This window comes from Hyperolius riggenbachi, chromosome 5, assembly GCF_040937935.1.
Source record: "Hyperolius riggenbachi isolate aHypRig1 chromosome 5, aHypRig1.pri, whole genome shotgun sequence".
NCBI classification, from domain to species: Eukaryota; Metazoa; Chordata; class Amphibia; order Anura; family Hyperoliidae; genus Hyperolius; species Hyperolius riggenbachi.
Window position 1 is genome coordinate 32697650 of NC_090650.1, and position 16038 is coordinate 32713687.

At 46.6% G+C, this 16038-nt stretch overlaps 2 protein-coding genes across 6 annotated transcripts in view; one reads left to right on the top strand and one right to left on the bottom strand.

Moving 5' to 3' along the window:
• LOC137518095 (SCO-spondin-like) overlaps window positions 1-16038 on the bottom strand; it is a 296678-nt gene that overhangs the window by 170071 nt on the left and 110569 nt on the right. For all 3 annotated transcript variants that reach the window (XM_068235412.1, XM_068235411.1, XM_068235413.1), the window contains 7 exons: window positions 15407-15537; window positions 13576-13717; window positions 13341-13496; window positions 11700-11889; window positions 9046-9139; window positions 6679-6736; window positions 6464-6584 (listed from right to left, as the gene is read on the bottom strand). In XM_068235412.1, the coding sequence (XP_068091513.1) occupies window positions 6464-6584; window positions 6679-6736; window positions 9046-9139; window positions 11700-11889; window positions 13341-13496; window positions 13576-13717; window positions 15407-15537 (892 nt within the window). The remainder of the gene's footprint in view (window positions 1-6463; window positions 6585-6678; window positions 6737-9045; window positions 9140-11699; window positions 11890-13340; window positions 13497-13575; window positions 13718-15406; window positions 15538-16038) is intronic.
• Window positions 1-16038, top strand: part of LOC137518100 (uncharacterized) — a 266833-nt gene that overhangs the window by 107272 nt on the left and 143523 nt on the right. The window lies entirely within an intron of this gene.

Below are 16038 nucleotides of genomic sequence, written 5' to 3' on the forward strand. Positions count from 1 at the left end.
GCTGGTAACCGAGGCACACTTGGGTTTTCTGGGTCACAGAGCACACTGGGGTACACCAGCACAGGAGAAACCTCAGGACATGTCGGGAAATTGCCAACCTCAGAGTCCAGCACGACCAGACCAAAACCAGGACCGGGCAGAAAATCATCACGAGTAGAGGTCACGGGTACTGGTATTTCAAAAGAATACTCGGCCTCAGGCTTAGAGATCTCAATGACTGTAATGGTATCTGACAGAAATTCATCATTGACTACCCATGACTGAAGCTCCACCAGAGCTGAAAAGGTAGCCAGCAAGGCAGCAATGCCCACGGAAGAGGGTAACACCTCAGAAGGACTTGGGGGGCAGGAGACATCTCCCACAAGTTCTGCACCCCTTTCAGGAACTCGGAGACCTCCAGAACATCAAACAAGACCTCAGGAACATCATTTTCCAGGTTTTCTAAGCAGGATTCTGAAGTATCCATGTTACAGGGCTGAACATTAAATACCTCCTGCAGGCAGGGCAGATGTCCCAGGAATGGTTCCACCATAACCTGAGACTGAACTTCATCATAATTAGCAGGATGTACAGGAATATTTACTGGAACACACACTGACTCCCTAACTTCATTCTCACTGTACCCAGAATTCTGTGTGGCAGTCAAACTAGCTTGTAACTCCAAAACTGCAGAAAAACAGGTGAGTATAGTGGCAATACCTAGACGAGCCTCTAGGGACACTGCAGGGGATTCTAAGCAAGGCCACATTGACTCATCCAGAGTACAGGGTGCAGAATCAGCACTTCCCTCAGAGCAAGAAAGGGGCTCACAAACGTCAGTGTGAAAGGAAAACATGTTTTCATTCATGGTACAGGGCAGGTTCAGAGAAAGCGTCTCTGAATAAGGCAAAGAAGGTTCAGCATCAGATTCGAAAAACCGAAGCGCTGTCTCACTCTTAGATTCGGCTAACAATGTCGAATCCGAGGAATCAGAACGCAAAACCTGCGAATCAAAATTCACTTTAGGTTGTGAAACTGATGCTTCCATAGCGCAAGCCTCCGCAATCTGCTGGGCAGACTGTAAGGCATCTAGGACCGAAACACTGGAGCAACTGTCATCAGGCAACGGGTCCTTACAGGTGTGAACAGGGTGAGACAGAGACTTATTTGCAGAAGAAATAGTGACATCAACAGGATAAACTTTATTAGGCATATTAATTTTACTTTTGACGCTGCATAGTCGAGAAATTTTCCCCATAGCAGGGTCACAGACGGAAGATCTCAAAGATCTGTTTCTAAATGAAAAAGGATCCCACACATCCTTGAGGAAACCGGCAGACTCATGCCGATCACAATCTGCAGGAACTTCCGAGAAACAGGCATCAGATCGCACAGATTCAAACTGCACACTGTCAGGAGCGAATCCTTCAGGATTCGCATAGGAATCAACCACAGCGGCACACTCATTCATTTCAGATTGCACAAAGTCAAGACTCACATGCTTTACCCCAGAAAGGCAGGAACAATCATCCGACAACGATGTCTCTTTATTGGAATCAATTTGTTGGTGTGTGTGCAACTCATCCAAAATCGTCTGCCACACATAAATCACCAAATCCACATCATCCTTGTCACATTCATCGGAATGAATCAGAAGGTACATTGAATCGAGACAAGCATTCAAGACATTTTCGCTTTTTGCGATGTAAAAATCGCAAAAGGCTTTCCAATCAAAATCGAATTCTTCCAGCAAGGCCCCAACATCCCAGGAAGCAAATGGGGGTTCAAACAGGCCAGTATCCAAATAATCTCTATATGGGTGGAGTTCAGAACCAAGAACAGATTTTTTAACTGCTTTAATATAGTGTGCGATCCTACCTATAGCAGGATCCACATAAGCTTTGGATTGGGGCAAAAAAGCTGGAGACGGAACAACATCATTATAAACATCAATAGGGAGTGTTTTATTCTGATGCTTGTGTTTTTTAGTTTTTCTCTTTTTAGCCACTTTGCATGTCTGCTGTTTAAAACCTGAAGTGGCAACAGACACATTGAACTGATTGTCATACTGAAAAGTTTTGCATGGAAGGGAAAGATCAGCTGACCTATCAGCAGCTACACACTCAATCAGAGCAGGTGGTAAACCAGGCAGTTTAAACCAGTGAGAGAATATCACTGCAAGAAACTGATACAGATTATTATTCCAAGAATTGGTTTTTAGCACATCATATTCCCAGGTGAACAAATCGTCTTTTAAGAGCACATAGGCAAACAGAAGAGCCGACGTGGACGGATCAGAAATCTGAAAGGTGGGATTAAGGCAAAACCTCACACATTCAGAAAGAAATTCCGCCTTGGTCTCTGAATGTAGCCTTTTAAAGCTCTTAAAGACACAGGACCCAAACGCGACAAAATCGTACAAATCAGAAATTCCGTCTACACTGGGGTTTTGGGTTGGGCTGGTCATACTGCAACGATTGTGTAACTTTCTCCGTGAGCAGCGCACAACGCGTGCGCTGATACGGCGGAAATCCTCCACAAGCGTATAATTGCAGGCACCCAGCAAAAGGTGCTACGCACTCGTAGAGGGAAATTCCTGTCGGCAGATGGCGTTGGGGAGTGCAGAGGAACCAATCCTCTGTACCTCCACAAATGCCAGACAGGAATTGTACGAAGCGCAGAACGCAATCGCAAGGGAAGCGATTGCGAGTGAGAACGAGCAAAGGGACAGATTGTATGTGTGTGCGCCAATCTAGTCGCCACCCCACGACCGCGCACACACAACAGCAGATACGATACAGAAACGCAACCGCAAGAAAGGCGATTGCCAGAAGTGACACAAGGCAGAGCAGAACAGAATACGAGGATAGCAAAGGCACAGCAAATCATACAATGAGGAGATGCGGAAAACAACAAACGCTAGCTAACCGCGAACACCGCACTCATTCGCAACAGTGCACGCAGTTATGCGCGGTCTCCACGTGATAAGCACAATAGAGACAAGCACGCCTAACTAACCATCGACAGACAAACATGAAACAGAGGACGCGAACGCTTGCTTAACGGTTACCTCACCGAGCCTCCAGCAAGCGGTCGTAGTAGACAAGACAGACACACGAAAAACAGGGACAAGCGAGAGATAGGATCCACAGCACTAGCAAAAGTGGCTAGCGCGATCCAGGAAGACAGAACAGAAGGATCCACAGCACTAGCGCGAAGTGAGTGCAATCCAGGTACAGAGTAGCAGAACAGAAGGATCCACAGCACTAGCGCAGGATGCTAGTGCGATCCAGGGAGGCAGAACAGAAGGATCCACAGCACTAGCGGAAAGTGGCTAGCGTGATCCAAGGAGACAGATCAGAAGAGATAGCTGGTAGCAACCGCTGCACCAGCTATACTCCAAGAACCGAGATCAGAACCATTTCCTGTCGACCACCGCTGGGACAGGACAACAGCAACAGAACAAACAAATAAATAAACAATCCTAACTGCACTAGGGAACCTGCCTAGCACAGTTTCCAGGAATTACTCTAAGCTGATCTTCAAACAAAGAGCATGGCTGACACTCTCCAGAGTGTTTCACAGGAAGACTCCTTATGAACAGCCAAGCATTGTGGGAAAGACATAGTACTTATAGTACACGCCTCCAATGAATGTGGCCAGGCAATTTGCATGACAACGTATGCAAATTCCTCTGCAAGCACAAGCTGCAAAACTGACAGAAGCTCTTCTTTCCAGAGTCCTGCAGCATGCAAACCTAAACAATGGTCAAAAAGCTGCCTGCCTGCACAGGCAGCTAAGCGGATTCTCACATCCATTTTACTGGTAACCAGTGAAGAGTTTGCAGTACTGGGGTGATGTGTGAGCTGCGGGGGGCATTGGCTAGGAGTCTGGCTGCAGCATTCTGTACTAGCTGTAAGGGGCGCAGAACCTTTTCTGTAGATCCGATGAACAGGGCGTTGCAGTAGTCTAGGCGGGAGGATACAAATGGATGAACCAGGGCAGGTAGGTCTTCAGCTGGGATAAGGTGTTTGATTTTCGCTATATTTCTTAGATGGAAGAAGGAAGACTTGACGACAGCTGATATCTGCTGTTTGAGTTTTAGATTTCCATCCAGGATCACCCCAAGGTTTCGCACATAGTCTTTATACTGTACAGTATCTCCCCCAATTGCTAGTTTGAGGTGGTGAGCGTTTTGAACTTTATCCATCATGTGTGGACCACCTACCACCAACACCTCTGTTTTGTCAGAGTTCAGCCTCAGCCAGCTGGTGTTCATCCAATTTTGCAAATCCACTAGACACGCATTTATGGATGCTGATGGGTCTTGGGTGCCAGGCTTGAAGGACAGATACAGTTGTGTGTCATCTGCATAACAATGGTATCCTAGGCCATAGTTCTGGATTATTTTGCCGAGTGGGAGCATGTAGACTGCAAAGAGTAATGGTGATAGTACAGAACCCTGTGGAACTCCATAGGGAAGTGACACTGGATTAGAGTAGTGTGTGCCCAGACATACTTGCTGTGTCCTGCCAGATAGGAATGTCTGAAACCAGCTAAGAACAGTACCCCTTAGGCCACAGTAATTCTTCAGTCGCTGGATTAGTATTTCATGATCCACAGTATCAAATGCTGCAGACAAGTCAAGAAGAATCAGAATTGAGCAATCACCCTTGTCTCTTGCAGTAAGTAGATCATTCATTACTCGGACTAATGCCGTTTCAGTGCTGTGTCTTTTCCTGAATCCTGATTGAAAAGTATCAAAGATGTTGTTATCTGTAAGCCTGGCTTCCAGCTGGCTGGCGACTGCTTTCTCTATAACTTTTGATAAGAATGGTAAGTTCGCCACAGGTCTGTAGTTGGTTACAGAATCAGGATCTAGTGATGGTTTCTTCAAGAGGGGTTTTATGATTGCTTTCTTTATTCCCCCCCCCCCCCCCCATCTACTTGGGGAGGGTTTTGCACTTTTAGTTCTTTTAGAACTGTTAGTAAGCTTTTCTAAAGAGCCACCCTTTATAAAATACCTCTGGAAGACCAAAGAACCCGAGTGAGGACAGGCTTTTCTCATCTGCCTTTAAGGGATCCATGCAGCTTTTTTTCTGCAGTCTGCTCTGGTTTCTAATTGCTGTAGTAGCTGCCATTTCCCCCCTCCCCTTTCCTCTGCTTTTTTTTCCAGGGGAAGGCATGAGTGTAATCAAGTGTGACTCTCTAAATTTTTGAAGAACAATGTACTAACGCCCTCCCCTCCCTGCTGTTGAAAGCTTTTGTTTGCTCATTGCTACTGCTATTTACAGCAGTTCTAATCTGCCTGCTCCTTCTGTGGCTGCAGAAGCAGGGTAATAAAAGCCTCTAACAAACATTTAAATGTAAAAAGAAGAGCTAGAATGGATTTTTTTAGTACCGAGACACATTGTTAGCACACATTTTTAATGTACTATTGAGATGCCCTGGGGGTTCGGTTTAAACTGTGGTTGCTGCTACTGCAACCCACACTTGAGAGTACTACTCCTACACACTAATTATCCTACTTCTTGTCTCCAATTATTACACTATATGGGGCTTCTGGGGACTCTGTCTTTTGTGTTTTCTCTGGAAGGTTCCTCGGAGGGTCTCCAGACATTTCCCTATTTCTCTTAGGCCCAGTTCACATTAGCGTTCCCTGTCCGGATTTTCCTGATCTCATCCGGACCGTATACTGTACAAACGGAACGTACGTTCCGCATAGCAATGCAAAGTCTATGCGGACGTTCACACGTGTCCGTTCCGTACAGTACGGAGCCGGACCGGATCCGGACTCCGGACACTTTTCCAACATGCTCTATTTTTTGGGTCCGGATCTCCGGCCCACGCACCCGGACCAGAGCCGGACCTGAGCCTGACAGCACCATCCGGAACACAGAAACCAATGGGAAACGGAGGGCACGGTGGGGTAGAACACACTGCCTACAAAAACCTGACGTTCTACCCCACTTTCTATGCGTATCCAAGCGGCCATTTCGGATGGGGACACATGGGCCAAGCATGTCTGGAGTGGAGCAGCAGTGACAGACGTGCTGGAGCTGTTTGGCAGAATGTCGGAGGTGGAGGTGAGGCCTACAGCGGAGGAACCTGATTCTACAGGTGCACCAGGTGAACCTTCTGCTGACCCCAACATTTTTTAATTTAAATTTCACTATTTTTTGCCCACGGATCCGGATGGCAGCCTGATGCATGCCTGATACAAACGGACCGGATCCGGATCGGATCCGGATCGGAACCGTACGGTTCTGATCAGGATCAGGTCCTGATTCGATCAGGATCCGATCGGGATCCGGTCCGTTTACTTGCCAAAACGCAAGTGTGAACAGGGCCTTAGGAAGGGCTTGCAATCCAGGCTCAGAATTTCTGAGTTACCCAATAGAAATCCCATAACAGTCCCTGTTATGCTTCCTGGGTGGTTGCCACCAATTCTGGACTATGTTGAGGAACACAAACGAATACTCACATGTTTGGCACAATATTTAGGCGCCCAGCATCTGGTGGGTTGTTCTCCTTGTACGATGATGCTGCCAGCTGCTTGTAATGGATCCGCCCATCTTCCAGACCAAGAGGTCCTTCGCATGGACCTGCCACATTGTAAGCACACATGTACGTAAGATACACAGATCTGGGCAAAATCACATTGAACATAATAACACCATTGATGATTTCATCTATTACCTGATGGCGTGGAGATTCCATGTTCTGGGAATCTAGGTTGGGCTGTGTCTGATGGACCCTGCAATAAAGGAAAAGAACCTCTGGATGATGTGGGATTCAATAAGAGCTTACACTGGTAGGGGCATTTGTAAGATGTGAGTCTGGGGGTAGAGATAAGTAGGGACTTCACTGGGCCCCCCTGCAAAACTCTGGATGGGGCCACCCACCTCTCTCGCTTTCTGCAGAGGAAAACTGAGGACCAATGTGTTTTCCCCATGCAGATAAAAACACTTAGACTTAAAGGAAATGTCAGGCAATCTATGCTACCCCCAGATCTACTTACCCGGGGCTTCCTCCAGCCCCTTGCAGCCGACAAGTCCCTCGTTGCAGCTCTGCTCCCAGTACATACATACACACACAGCCGTATTATTTTACTACATGAGAGCACATGCTATGTAGAGGAACAATAATGACATACTGAACGTAAGATATAGTATTCACTGTAACTTTGGCAAACATTCAGAATGTCACTGATTGATACTGTTATTACAGGATCTTGGACTTGAAGTATAAGAGTATGAGTATGAGACAACAAGCTCTCAATGAGGCAGTGACAGTCAGACATCAATCTTACCCACTCCATTGTGTCCGTAATCAGACACCATACAGTCACTAGCCTGTGTGTGATAAGAATCTAGGAATCTCTTCTGAGGGATTGCTGGATAAGGGCCAGTCTACAACTTTTTTTTAACCTGTGACTCCTTTGTGTGTAACATTGTACATGAAGTCATCAGAACTTTGCTGCAGTGTGAGACAAATGTTTTTTACGAACCCTAAGGAGCAGGTACAGTGTACAAATTCCAAAGTGTGTATGATTCCTTATCTGTGTGGTGGACACATGCAGTCAATATAACAATGGTACTAGAGCAGAATACATTTTCTCTCCATGCCCTTAGTTGTCAGTCTCTCAAACTCCCCCCCCCCCCCCCCACGGGGCCCCCTGTGGCTTCTGGGACCCTCTGCGGAGGCATCCTTTGCAGGGTCTATTGTTACGCCCCTGCATGGTTGGTAATGAGACAACAGCAACCCAATAGCGCAATGTGTCACTTGGTTTTTCAGAGGAAGGACTTACAATGAGATATATACTCACAAAGGCGGGTTGCGTCGCGTGAGGGGCAACCAACCACATGAAGCAAGTGGAGAACACAAGCCCGTCTCCACTCGGGTGCCTCCAGGGATTACTGGATGCAATGTGGTTCCACTCTTGGAAAAAAGAGGAACTAGTACTACCGGTGGCTATCAGTCACTGTAGACTGTTACTTCCTCCCAAATCTGGAGGAAGAGAGGGAGGGGTGGAGTTAGCACAACAGGGGAAATGAGGTGCCCAGAATCAGATAAAATTAGGTTAAAAACACATAATATCAAAAAAATAGAGGCAGCTTACCTCTCAGGACTACAGTTATAGGAAAAAGTGAGTTTAGCACAGGCAACGCGTTTTGTGGGTACTCGCCCACTTCATCAGGCCAGTAACATTGCCACAATAAATTAAGTCTCAAAGCTCAGAGGCGCTCCGAGCTTTGAGGCTTAATTTATTGTGGCACTGTTACTGGCCTGATGAAGTGGGCGAGTACCCACGAAAAGTGTTGCTTCACTTTTTCCTATAACTGTGTCGTCCTAAGAGGTAAGCCACCTCTATTTTTTTATTTTGTGTTTTTAACCTAGTTTTATCCGATCCTGGGCAGCTCTTTTCCCCTGTATGATGTGAGGGAGTCTGGGGGTAGAGATAAGGAGGGACATCTGTATGGTGTGGGGACTCTGGGTAAGAGATAGTAGAGACATCTGTATGATGTTGGGGACACTGAGGACAGAGGTAAAGAGCTATATCTATATGGTGTGGGGATTCTGGGAAAGGTCTACCACATAGGGCCGGGTCGAGGCAGAGGTAAGAGAGGCTCCAGCCTCAGGGCGCAGTGTAGGAGGGGGGCGCACAGCTCACTCAGCTATCATTCCCCTATTGTGTTTGAAGCAAACAGAAATAAGAAAAGGGGATGCATAGCAGTGACTGCAGGCCAGATAACTAGAGATAAAGTGTTGGGGGCCTGGGGCACCTCTTAGTCTAATAGCAATCAGTGTGTGACGGCTGGGGTATGAGGGATGGAGGGACGCACTTTGATCTCTCAGCCTTGGGTGCTGGAGGAAGGGCATGTGGGGTTTTCCAGGGACAGATATAAGGAGGATATGTATGATATGAATCTCCAGGGATAGGTTATACAGAAATATAATATGGCGGCTCTCTAGCAGGTATGATGTGTATAATATGGGGGTTCTGGGGACAGATGCAAGCATCGTAACTGCCTAATTGCGGTGGGTAGGACAGATCGGACTCACCTGACTTGTGGTTTCCAGCGGTCCTGGAGGAAGTGTGGGAACAGAGCCTTCTCCTCCCTCTGTGCCAATCCCAGGTCTGGTCTGATTCTCAGCACTGATGAGTAATAAAACACCTGCACGTTAGTAGAGTAGGGGAGGAATGATGCAATTTGTGATTATTTACAGTCAGCACTACATTAGGATGCTTTAGATTGTGACCTCCTCTGGGGACAGATCGTGACATGACTATGTACTCTGTAAAGTGCTGCGGTAGATATCCATGCTATATAATTGCATAATAATAATAATATGGTAGGACATTAGACTATGACTATAGTAGGATTAGATTGTGATATTTTATTTATGAATAACCAAAAAAGGAAAACATTAGCATACACATAAATAATAATAAAAGTATGCACATCAAAGGGATATCGCATAAGGACACTTTCCTTAGAAATATCAACCATCTAATATATATAGATACATACATAACCTGATACGGGCCAAAACCGTCAAGGAGGTACACATGCATATTCAATCATACTAAACAGGACTTAAAATAAAACCCAAAAACCCACACACAAAAAAAAAAAAAAAACACAACACCTACATTACAACAGTCATACAAACTAAAACCACCAACATAAAACTACATTCAAATTACCCATACAATCAACCATGGAACTTTTACATCCAAAGACTAGAAATACTGAAATTGAACTATAGTCAAAACAATGAAACAAGACAAAACTCAATAAGAAAGCTACATGACAGTCGGTAAAAAAAAAATAAAGAAAGAAAATATTAAAGCCTTAACCAAATACACATATAAGGAAACACAAAGGGATAACTCCTCTTTGTTTGCGGCCCTCCTTAAAAAAAAAAAAGGATGAACCACTTGCCGACCGCCCACAGCCGATGGGCGGCGGCAAAGTGGTGCGCAGAACGATTGCAATACGCCCATCGGCGGCGGCTCGTTCTGCGCTGCCTGGCTGGGATCGCACGCACGTTGCGCGCGCATCCGCCGGCAATAGGCTCTGCCCACCCGCGACGTCAACCTGCCGGACGTTCGGAAGCGCCGGCGGGTTGTTATCCCTTTGATCGCCGCATAATAAGTGTATAATACGCTTTGTAATGTATGCAAAGCGTATTATACAGGTTGCCTCCTGCCCTGGTGGTCCTAGTGATCGAGGGACCACCAGGGCAGGCTGCAGCCCTCCCTGTCTGCACACACACACACACACTGATCTGCCCCCCCCCCCGCCCTCTGATTGCCCACAGCACACCTCAGACCCCCCCCCCCTGCCCACCCCCCAGACCCATGTTTGCACCCAATCACCCCCCTAATCACCCATCAATCACTCCCTGTCACTATCTGTCAACGCTATTTTTTAGGTTAGGTCCTAAACTGCTCCCTGCGGGCTCCTGATCTCCCCCCCCCCACACCCTCAGATCCTCCCCAGACCCCCCCCCCCCTCCCCTGTGTACTGTATACATCTATTCCTCCCTGTAATCACCCACTAGTCACCTGTCAATCACCAATCAATGACCCCCTGTTACCACCTGTCACTAACACCCATCAGATCAGACCCTGACCTGCCCCTTGCAGGCACCTGATCACCCACCCGCACCCTCAGATCGCCCTCAGATCGCCTCCGAAGTGCATTGTTTACATCTGTTCTCCCCTCTAATCACCCACTAATCACCCATCAATCACCCCATCACCACCAGTCACTGCTATCCATCAGATCAGGCCCTAATCTGCCCCTTGCGGGCACCCAATCACCCGCCCACACCCTCAGATTGCCCTCAGACCCCCCTTTATCAATTTGCCAGTGCAATGCTTGCATATATTCTCCGCTATAATCACCTAATGCTGCCCAAGTCCGTAGCTACCCGCCGCAACGCCAACGTGCACAGAGAGCAAGGTGGCCGCTGCACAGGTGGCTGGCAGCAGGGAGATCAGGCGCTCGTCTGATCTCCCTGCACCATTTTATCCTGCTGCTTTGGAGCCACAACTCATGTAGTGCCCTAGGCCTTGGCCTAAATCCGGCCCTGCCGATGGGCGACGATAATAACATGTGTGTACTTAGCATTAGAATGAAACTCTGACCAATAGTTGTATGGGTATGTTTGTCTTGAAGTCAAGCTATAATAGTGCTCATACTTGCAGCATACGCATACACACACACACAAACACCCCATAAACGGAACACAACATTTAGATTGTAAGCTCGCAAGGGCAGGGCTCTCTCCCCCTTTTGTGTCTTGGAAATCATTATACATTTTATTCATAAATATTATTTTTATCACTGTCATTACCAATTCTGTATTTTGTATTCTGTATGCTGTATCATTTTTTTGTATTTTGTCACTAATTATGTATCTTGTATATTAGTGTACACCATTGTCTGTATTATGTGCCCCATGTTTGTTTCTTACTTTGTACAGCGCCACTGAATATGTTGGCGCTTTATAAATCAATAATAATAATAATAACATACCATATACACAACACACACTCACACTGTAAACAAACACTGCAATATGCACACTGTACAAACACCGTAAACCACATACACTATACAATGAATACACATACACAGCTGATAGAGCTGACAACAGGTCCAGATCTGCTGGACCTCAAACAATGAATTTCTAAGTCTCCTCACCTCCATGTAGTGCTGTGTGGGGGAGTACTGACAGTCCAGGACACACAGCCGATCTCATCTGCTCCATCACTGCAATCTGGATGGCCATCACAGCGCAGAGACACCGCAATGCAGTTACCCGATGATTTACAGTAATACTCAGACCGCTGACAGCCCCAGCGTGCCGGCGATAAGGGAGAGGGGGCCGTACCTGCCACACAAGACAGAGGAATCATTTAGTCAGAAGACATTACTTGCAAATAATGCGGGAAAAGTCAGCTGGTTCACAATCTCTTTACTGGAGATGCATAAACAAGACAATACAGTGCTGAAAGTCTGACACGGGAGAGGTACAAACAGGGCCGGATTTACCATAAGGCACTGTAGGCATGTGCCTACAAACACCTGATGATGGAAAGGCGGCTCACTCCCCTCTCCAAGTGCCTCCCTGGCTCCTTCCCTATACAGAGTCCTGATCAGAGTATGAATGAGAGGTTACTCATCCCGGTCTCGGCATTCCACTTACCAGATCTGTCTTCAGTCGGGGGAACCACTAGCTACATAATATTGAGGTTCCTCTAGCTACCTAATACTTGTGGGCACCTCTAACTACTTAATATTGAGGGCACTGTGGTGCAGTTTGGTGAGGGTTTGTAGGGTCATGGAGGGCGGAGTCTAGGGTGCCAGGACATATGTGCCTATAGGCTGCTGTGAGGTAAATCCAGGCCTGTCTGTGCCTATAGGCTCCTGCGAGGTAAATCCAGGCATGGGAACAAACCATGGAACCTTCACTCGAGCGATATTCATTATTATTCAGATCTGACACAAACAACAAGCGCGCTCCAATATCCATGAAGGTGAAATAGATAGATAGATAGATAGATAGATAGGGCTTGATTCACAAAAGAGTGCTAACTGTTAGCACAGGCGTTTTCGCACGAATTTTCACGTGCAATTAACTTTTTGCGCGAAATTGTTATTGTTTTTGCGTAAAAATTTGTGTTTGCGCGTGAAAACGATAACAATTTCACGCGAAAATTTGCATTTGCGCGCAAACCCGGTTCATTGCACGAGAAAATTCGCGGTCGCGCGCAAACGCGAAAATTCGCGTGAAAACGGCCGTGCTAACAGTTAGCACTCTTTTGTGAATCAAGCCCTATGTGTAATAAAAATATACTTTTCACCTTCATGGACATTGGAGCACACTACTAAGAAGATTCTTTTTAATAATAGCCTAATGTATATTTATTTTGATAAGTCTAGTCTAATTACCTAATGTAGATATAATAAATCATTTTGTATATTTATTTAGCTTTGTCTCCTTTAATAGTCCCTTTAATAATGACCGAAATCAGGATGAGATATGATGGGAATAACACAGAGACCCTCTTTAGTTTGTACTTGTCACTGTTAGGAATGATCAATGAGATGCAAATTCTCCCGAAATTATGCGCATTTTTATGCAAATATATGCAGTTTTGAAAATGGACCAATCAATTCAAACCCAGGTTTACATTGATTGGTCCATGTTCAAGCTGCATATATTTGCATAAAAATTTGCATCAACTCAGAATAATCTGCATATCTTTGATCATCCCTAGTCACTGTGTCCAGTCACATGATCTGTCTGTCTGCCCCACCCCTTGCACCTCCCGACATTACCGCAGTAAATCTCATCCGATTGGTCCCCACAGTCATTGATTCCATTGCACACCACACCATGCGGCCCGGCCAAGACACAGCGGCCATTGTGACACTGGAACTGCCCCGGCTGGCACTGCTCTCTGGAAGGAGTTGGCACTGCAGGTCTGACAGACACTATGAAAGAAAGCAGGAGAGCGTGTTACTCATCAGAGCATGCTGGGGTTTGTGGTGTCTTCCTGTCTTTACTATATACCTTCTCCACAGCCCAGGATCTCAGTGCGGAGGAATATTCCTCGATGGTAGTCATGTGGGAGGATCCGCACGTAGCGAGCGCTGATCAGCTGATCGAAACTCCTGGCGACAGGTGTGGAGCCATCAAAATTCCCCTGAAAAACCTGCAAGAAGGAAGATAACAGTGACCATACTGCCACAATATGTTACCATGACAACACCATCACCATGACAATAGTGTAACCCCTGACAAAACTGTCCCGTGACAACACCTTCACTGTTACAAAATCTCAACATTACTGCGATCCTTCAGGAACCCCCTGTGACAATGGCTTTGCTAATTTATCACTATGGATAAGGATTACTGATAGGTTTAAACTGCAAGCTCAACTCTAAAGGTGGCCATACTTGGTGGCTGATCGACCATCCAATTCAATAATTATTATGGTGAGCGATATCGGGACGAGCGACGAAATGTGACAGCACCCCCCTGGCGCTGTCCCCCCATATGTAAACGTGGCCCCGTGCATTCAAATACTTTACCTGTCCACTGTCACCCACCATGGTGCCCACACTGCCGCCGCACATGGCTATCGGGATATAACAAGTGGAGGGCGTGTGTGATGTCACAGTGGCGGGGGATGGCAGACAGGTTTTAATGGGGGGCACATTTACACTAGGGGGGCATCAACGAATGCGGCACCAAAGGCCGATTTCTGAGATCGATCGGGAATCAAAGAATACACAAATTATTACCAAGCCAGATACACCTCAAAGAAGACACATTCAAAAGAGACAAAGGGCTTGATTCACTTAGACAAATAGCACGCCTTATCAAAGTTAACAAGCCTTATTAGAATAGCATAGCGAGCACTACGAACCCGCAGGGGCTCAGGGCTGGACGAGTGGAGCTCTCGTCATTGCCAATTAGCAGGCATAAGTTCGCTATGCTACTCTGATAAGGCGTGTTAACTTTGATAAGGCGTGCTAACTTTGATAAGGCATGCTATTTGTCTTAAGGGGCCCATACACCTAACGATTCTCCCGCCGATATAAAGCAGATTCGATCACTGTGATCGAATCTGCTGTGAAATTGTTGCGCAAACGCTGACAGAACGATCGATTTCTGTCCGAAATCAATCGTTCCCGTTGTTTCCCATCGATCCGTCCGTGCGGAAGATTTTGCTCGATTGCCGGCGGGTTGGGAGTGTGTCGATAGCGGCGTTTGAATGCCCAACGGCCAACACAATACAGCGGCAACACATTACCTGCTCTGCCGGCGCGAGTCCCCAGTCTCTCCGCTGTCCTCTTCTCCGCGCTGGGCTCTGAGTCCGGCAGGCTTCACTAAACTTCCTGTCCAGGCAGGAAGTTTAAATAGTAGAGCGCCCTCTACTGTTTAAACTTCCCCGGGACAGGAAGTTCAGAAAAGCCTGCCGGACTCGGAGCCCAGCACGGAGAAGAAGACAGCGGAGACCGCGGGAGTCGCGCTGTCCGGATTAGGTAATGTATGCAGGGGGGGGGGGGGGCGCAAACAGCGGCAGCTTCACAGATTGTGATCAGTTTCATGCTGAAATCGATTCACAATCTGTTTGCAGTAAAGGCAGCCATATGATCCCTCTCTGATCAGATTCGATTAGAGAGGGATCTACTGTATCTGTTGGTCGATCTGATGGCAAATCGACCAGTGTATTTAAGTGTTAAAATTATCATCCTTCACTTTCTAAATAGAACTAGCACTAGTCATGTATAAGTGCGCTAAGAATAGCTTTGTGGTGCCCTCTCCCACAGGTGTCACCCTAGGCAACTGCCTGATTTGTCTATGCCTAAAATCAGTCCTGGTTCCCAGGACCCACCTTGGTTTGCAGCTCACTATCATCAGAGGACCTCTCAGTGTAATTGTGCCACGTCTGCTGATCATCACTAAACTGGACTGAAAGGCTGGTGATGTAAGAGTCCGAAGAGCCGGAGCCCTGAGTGACAATCCCTGAAACAAAAAAAACACAGCATCAAGACATAGCATATGTGTGACAATCCCTGCAACACAACAGAGAGCCACAACATAGTACATACCATGTGTGACAGCCCCCATAATACAACACAAAGTGACCACAGTATAACACATACCCTGTGTCACAGTCCTTGCAACACAATACAGAGTCACAAATTATAATATACTCATTCAATAATTCATACAAGACGACACAAAGTCACAACATAACACAAAACCTGCACAACGATCCCTGCAACCCAAACCAGTACTACAAGTTTTACAACATAACAAATACCTCCTGTGACAGCCTCTGCAAAACAACACAACATAACACAAACCCTGTTTGATAGTATGTGAAACACAACACAGAAGGTGAAATTATCGGATGAGGACGAGAAAGCGGTTTTGGGAATTATGAGGACAGAGGATTAGAACTGGGCGTGGAAAGAAGAAAGAGGCTGTGGGATGAGGACTGTAGGTGAGCGTTTGGAGTGG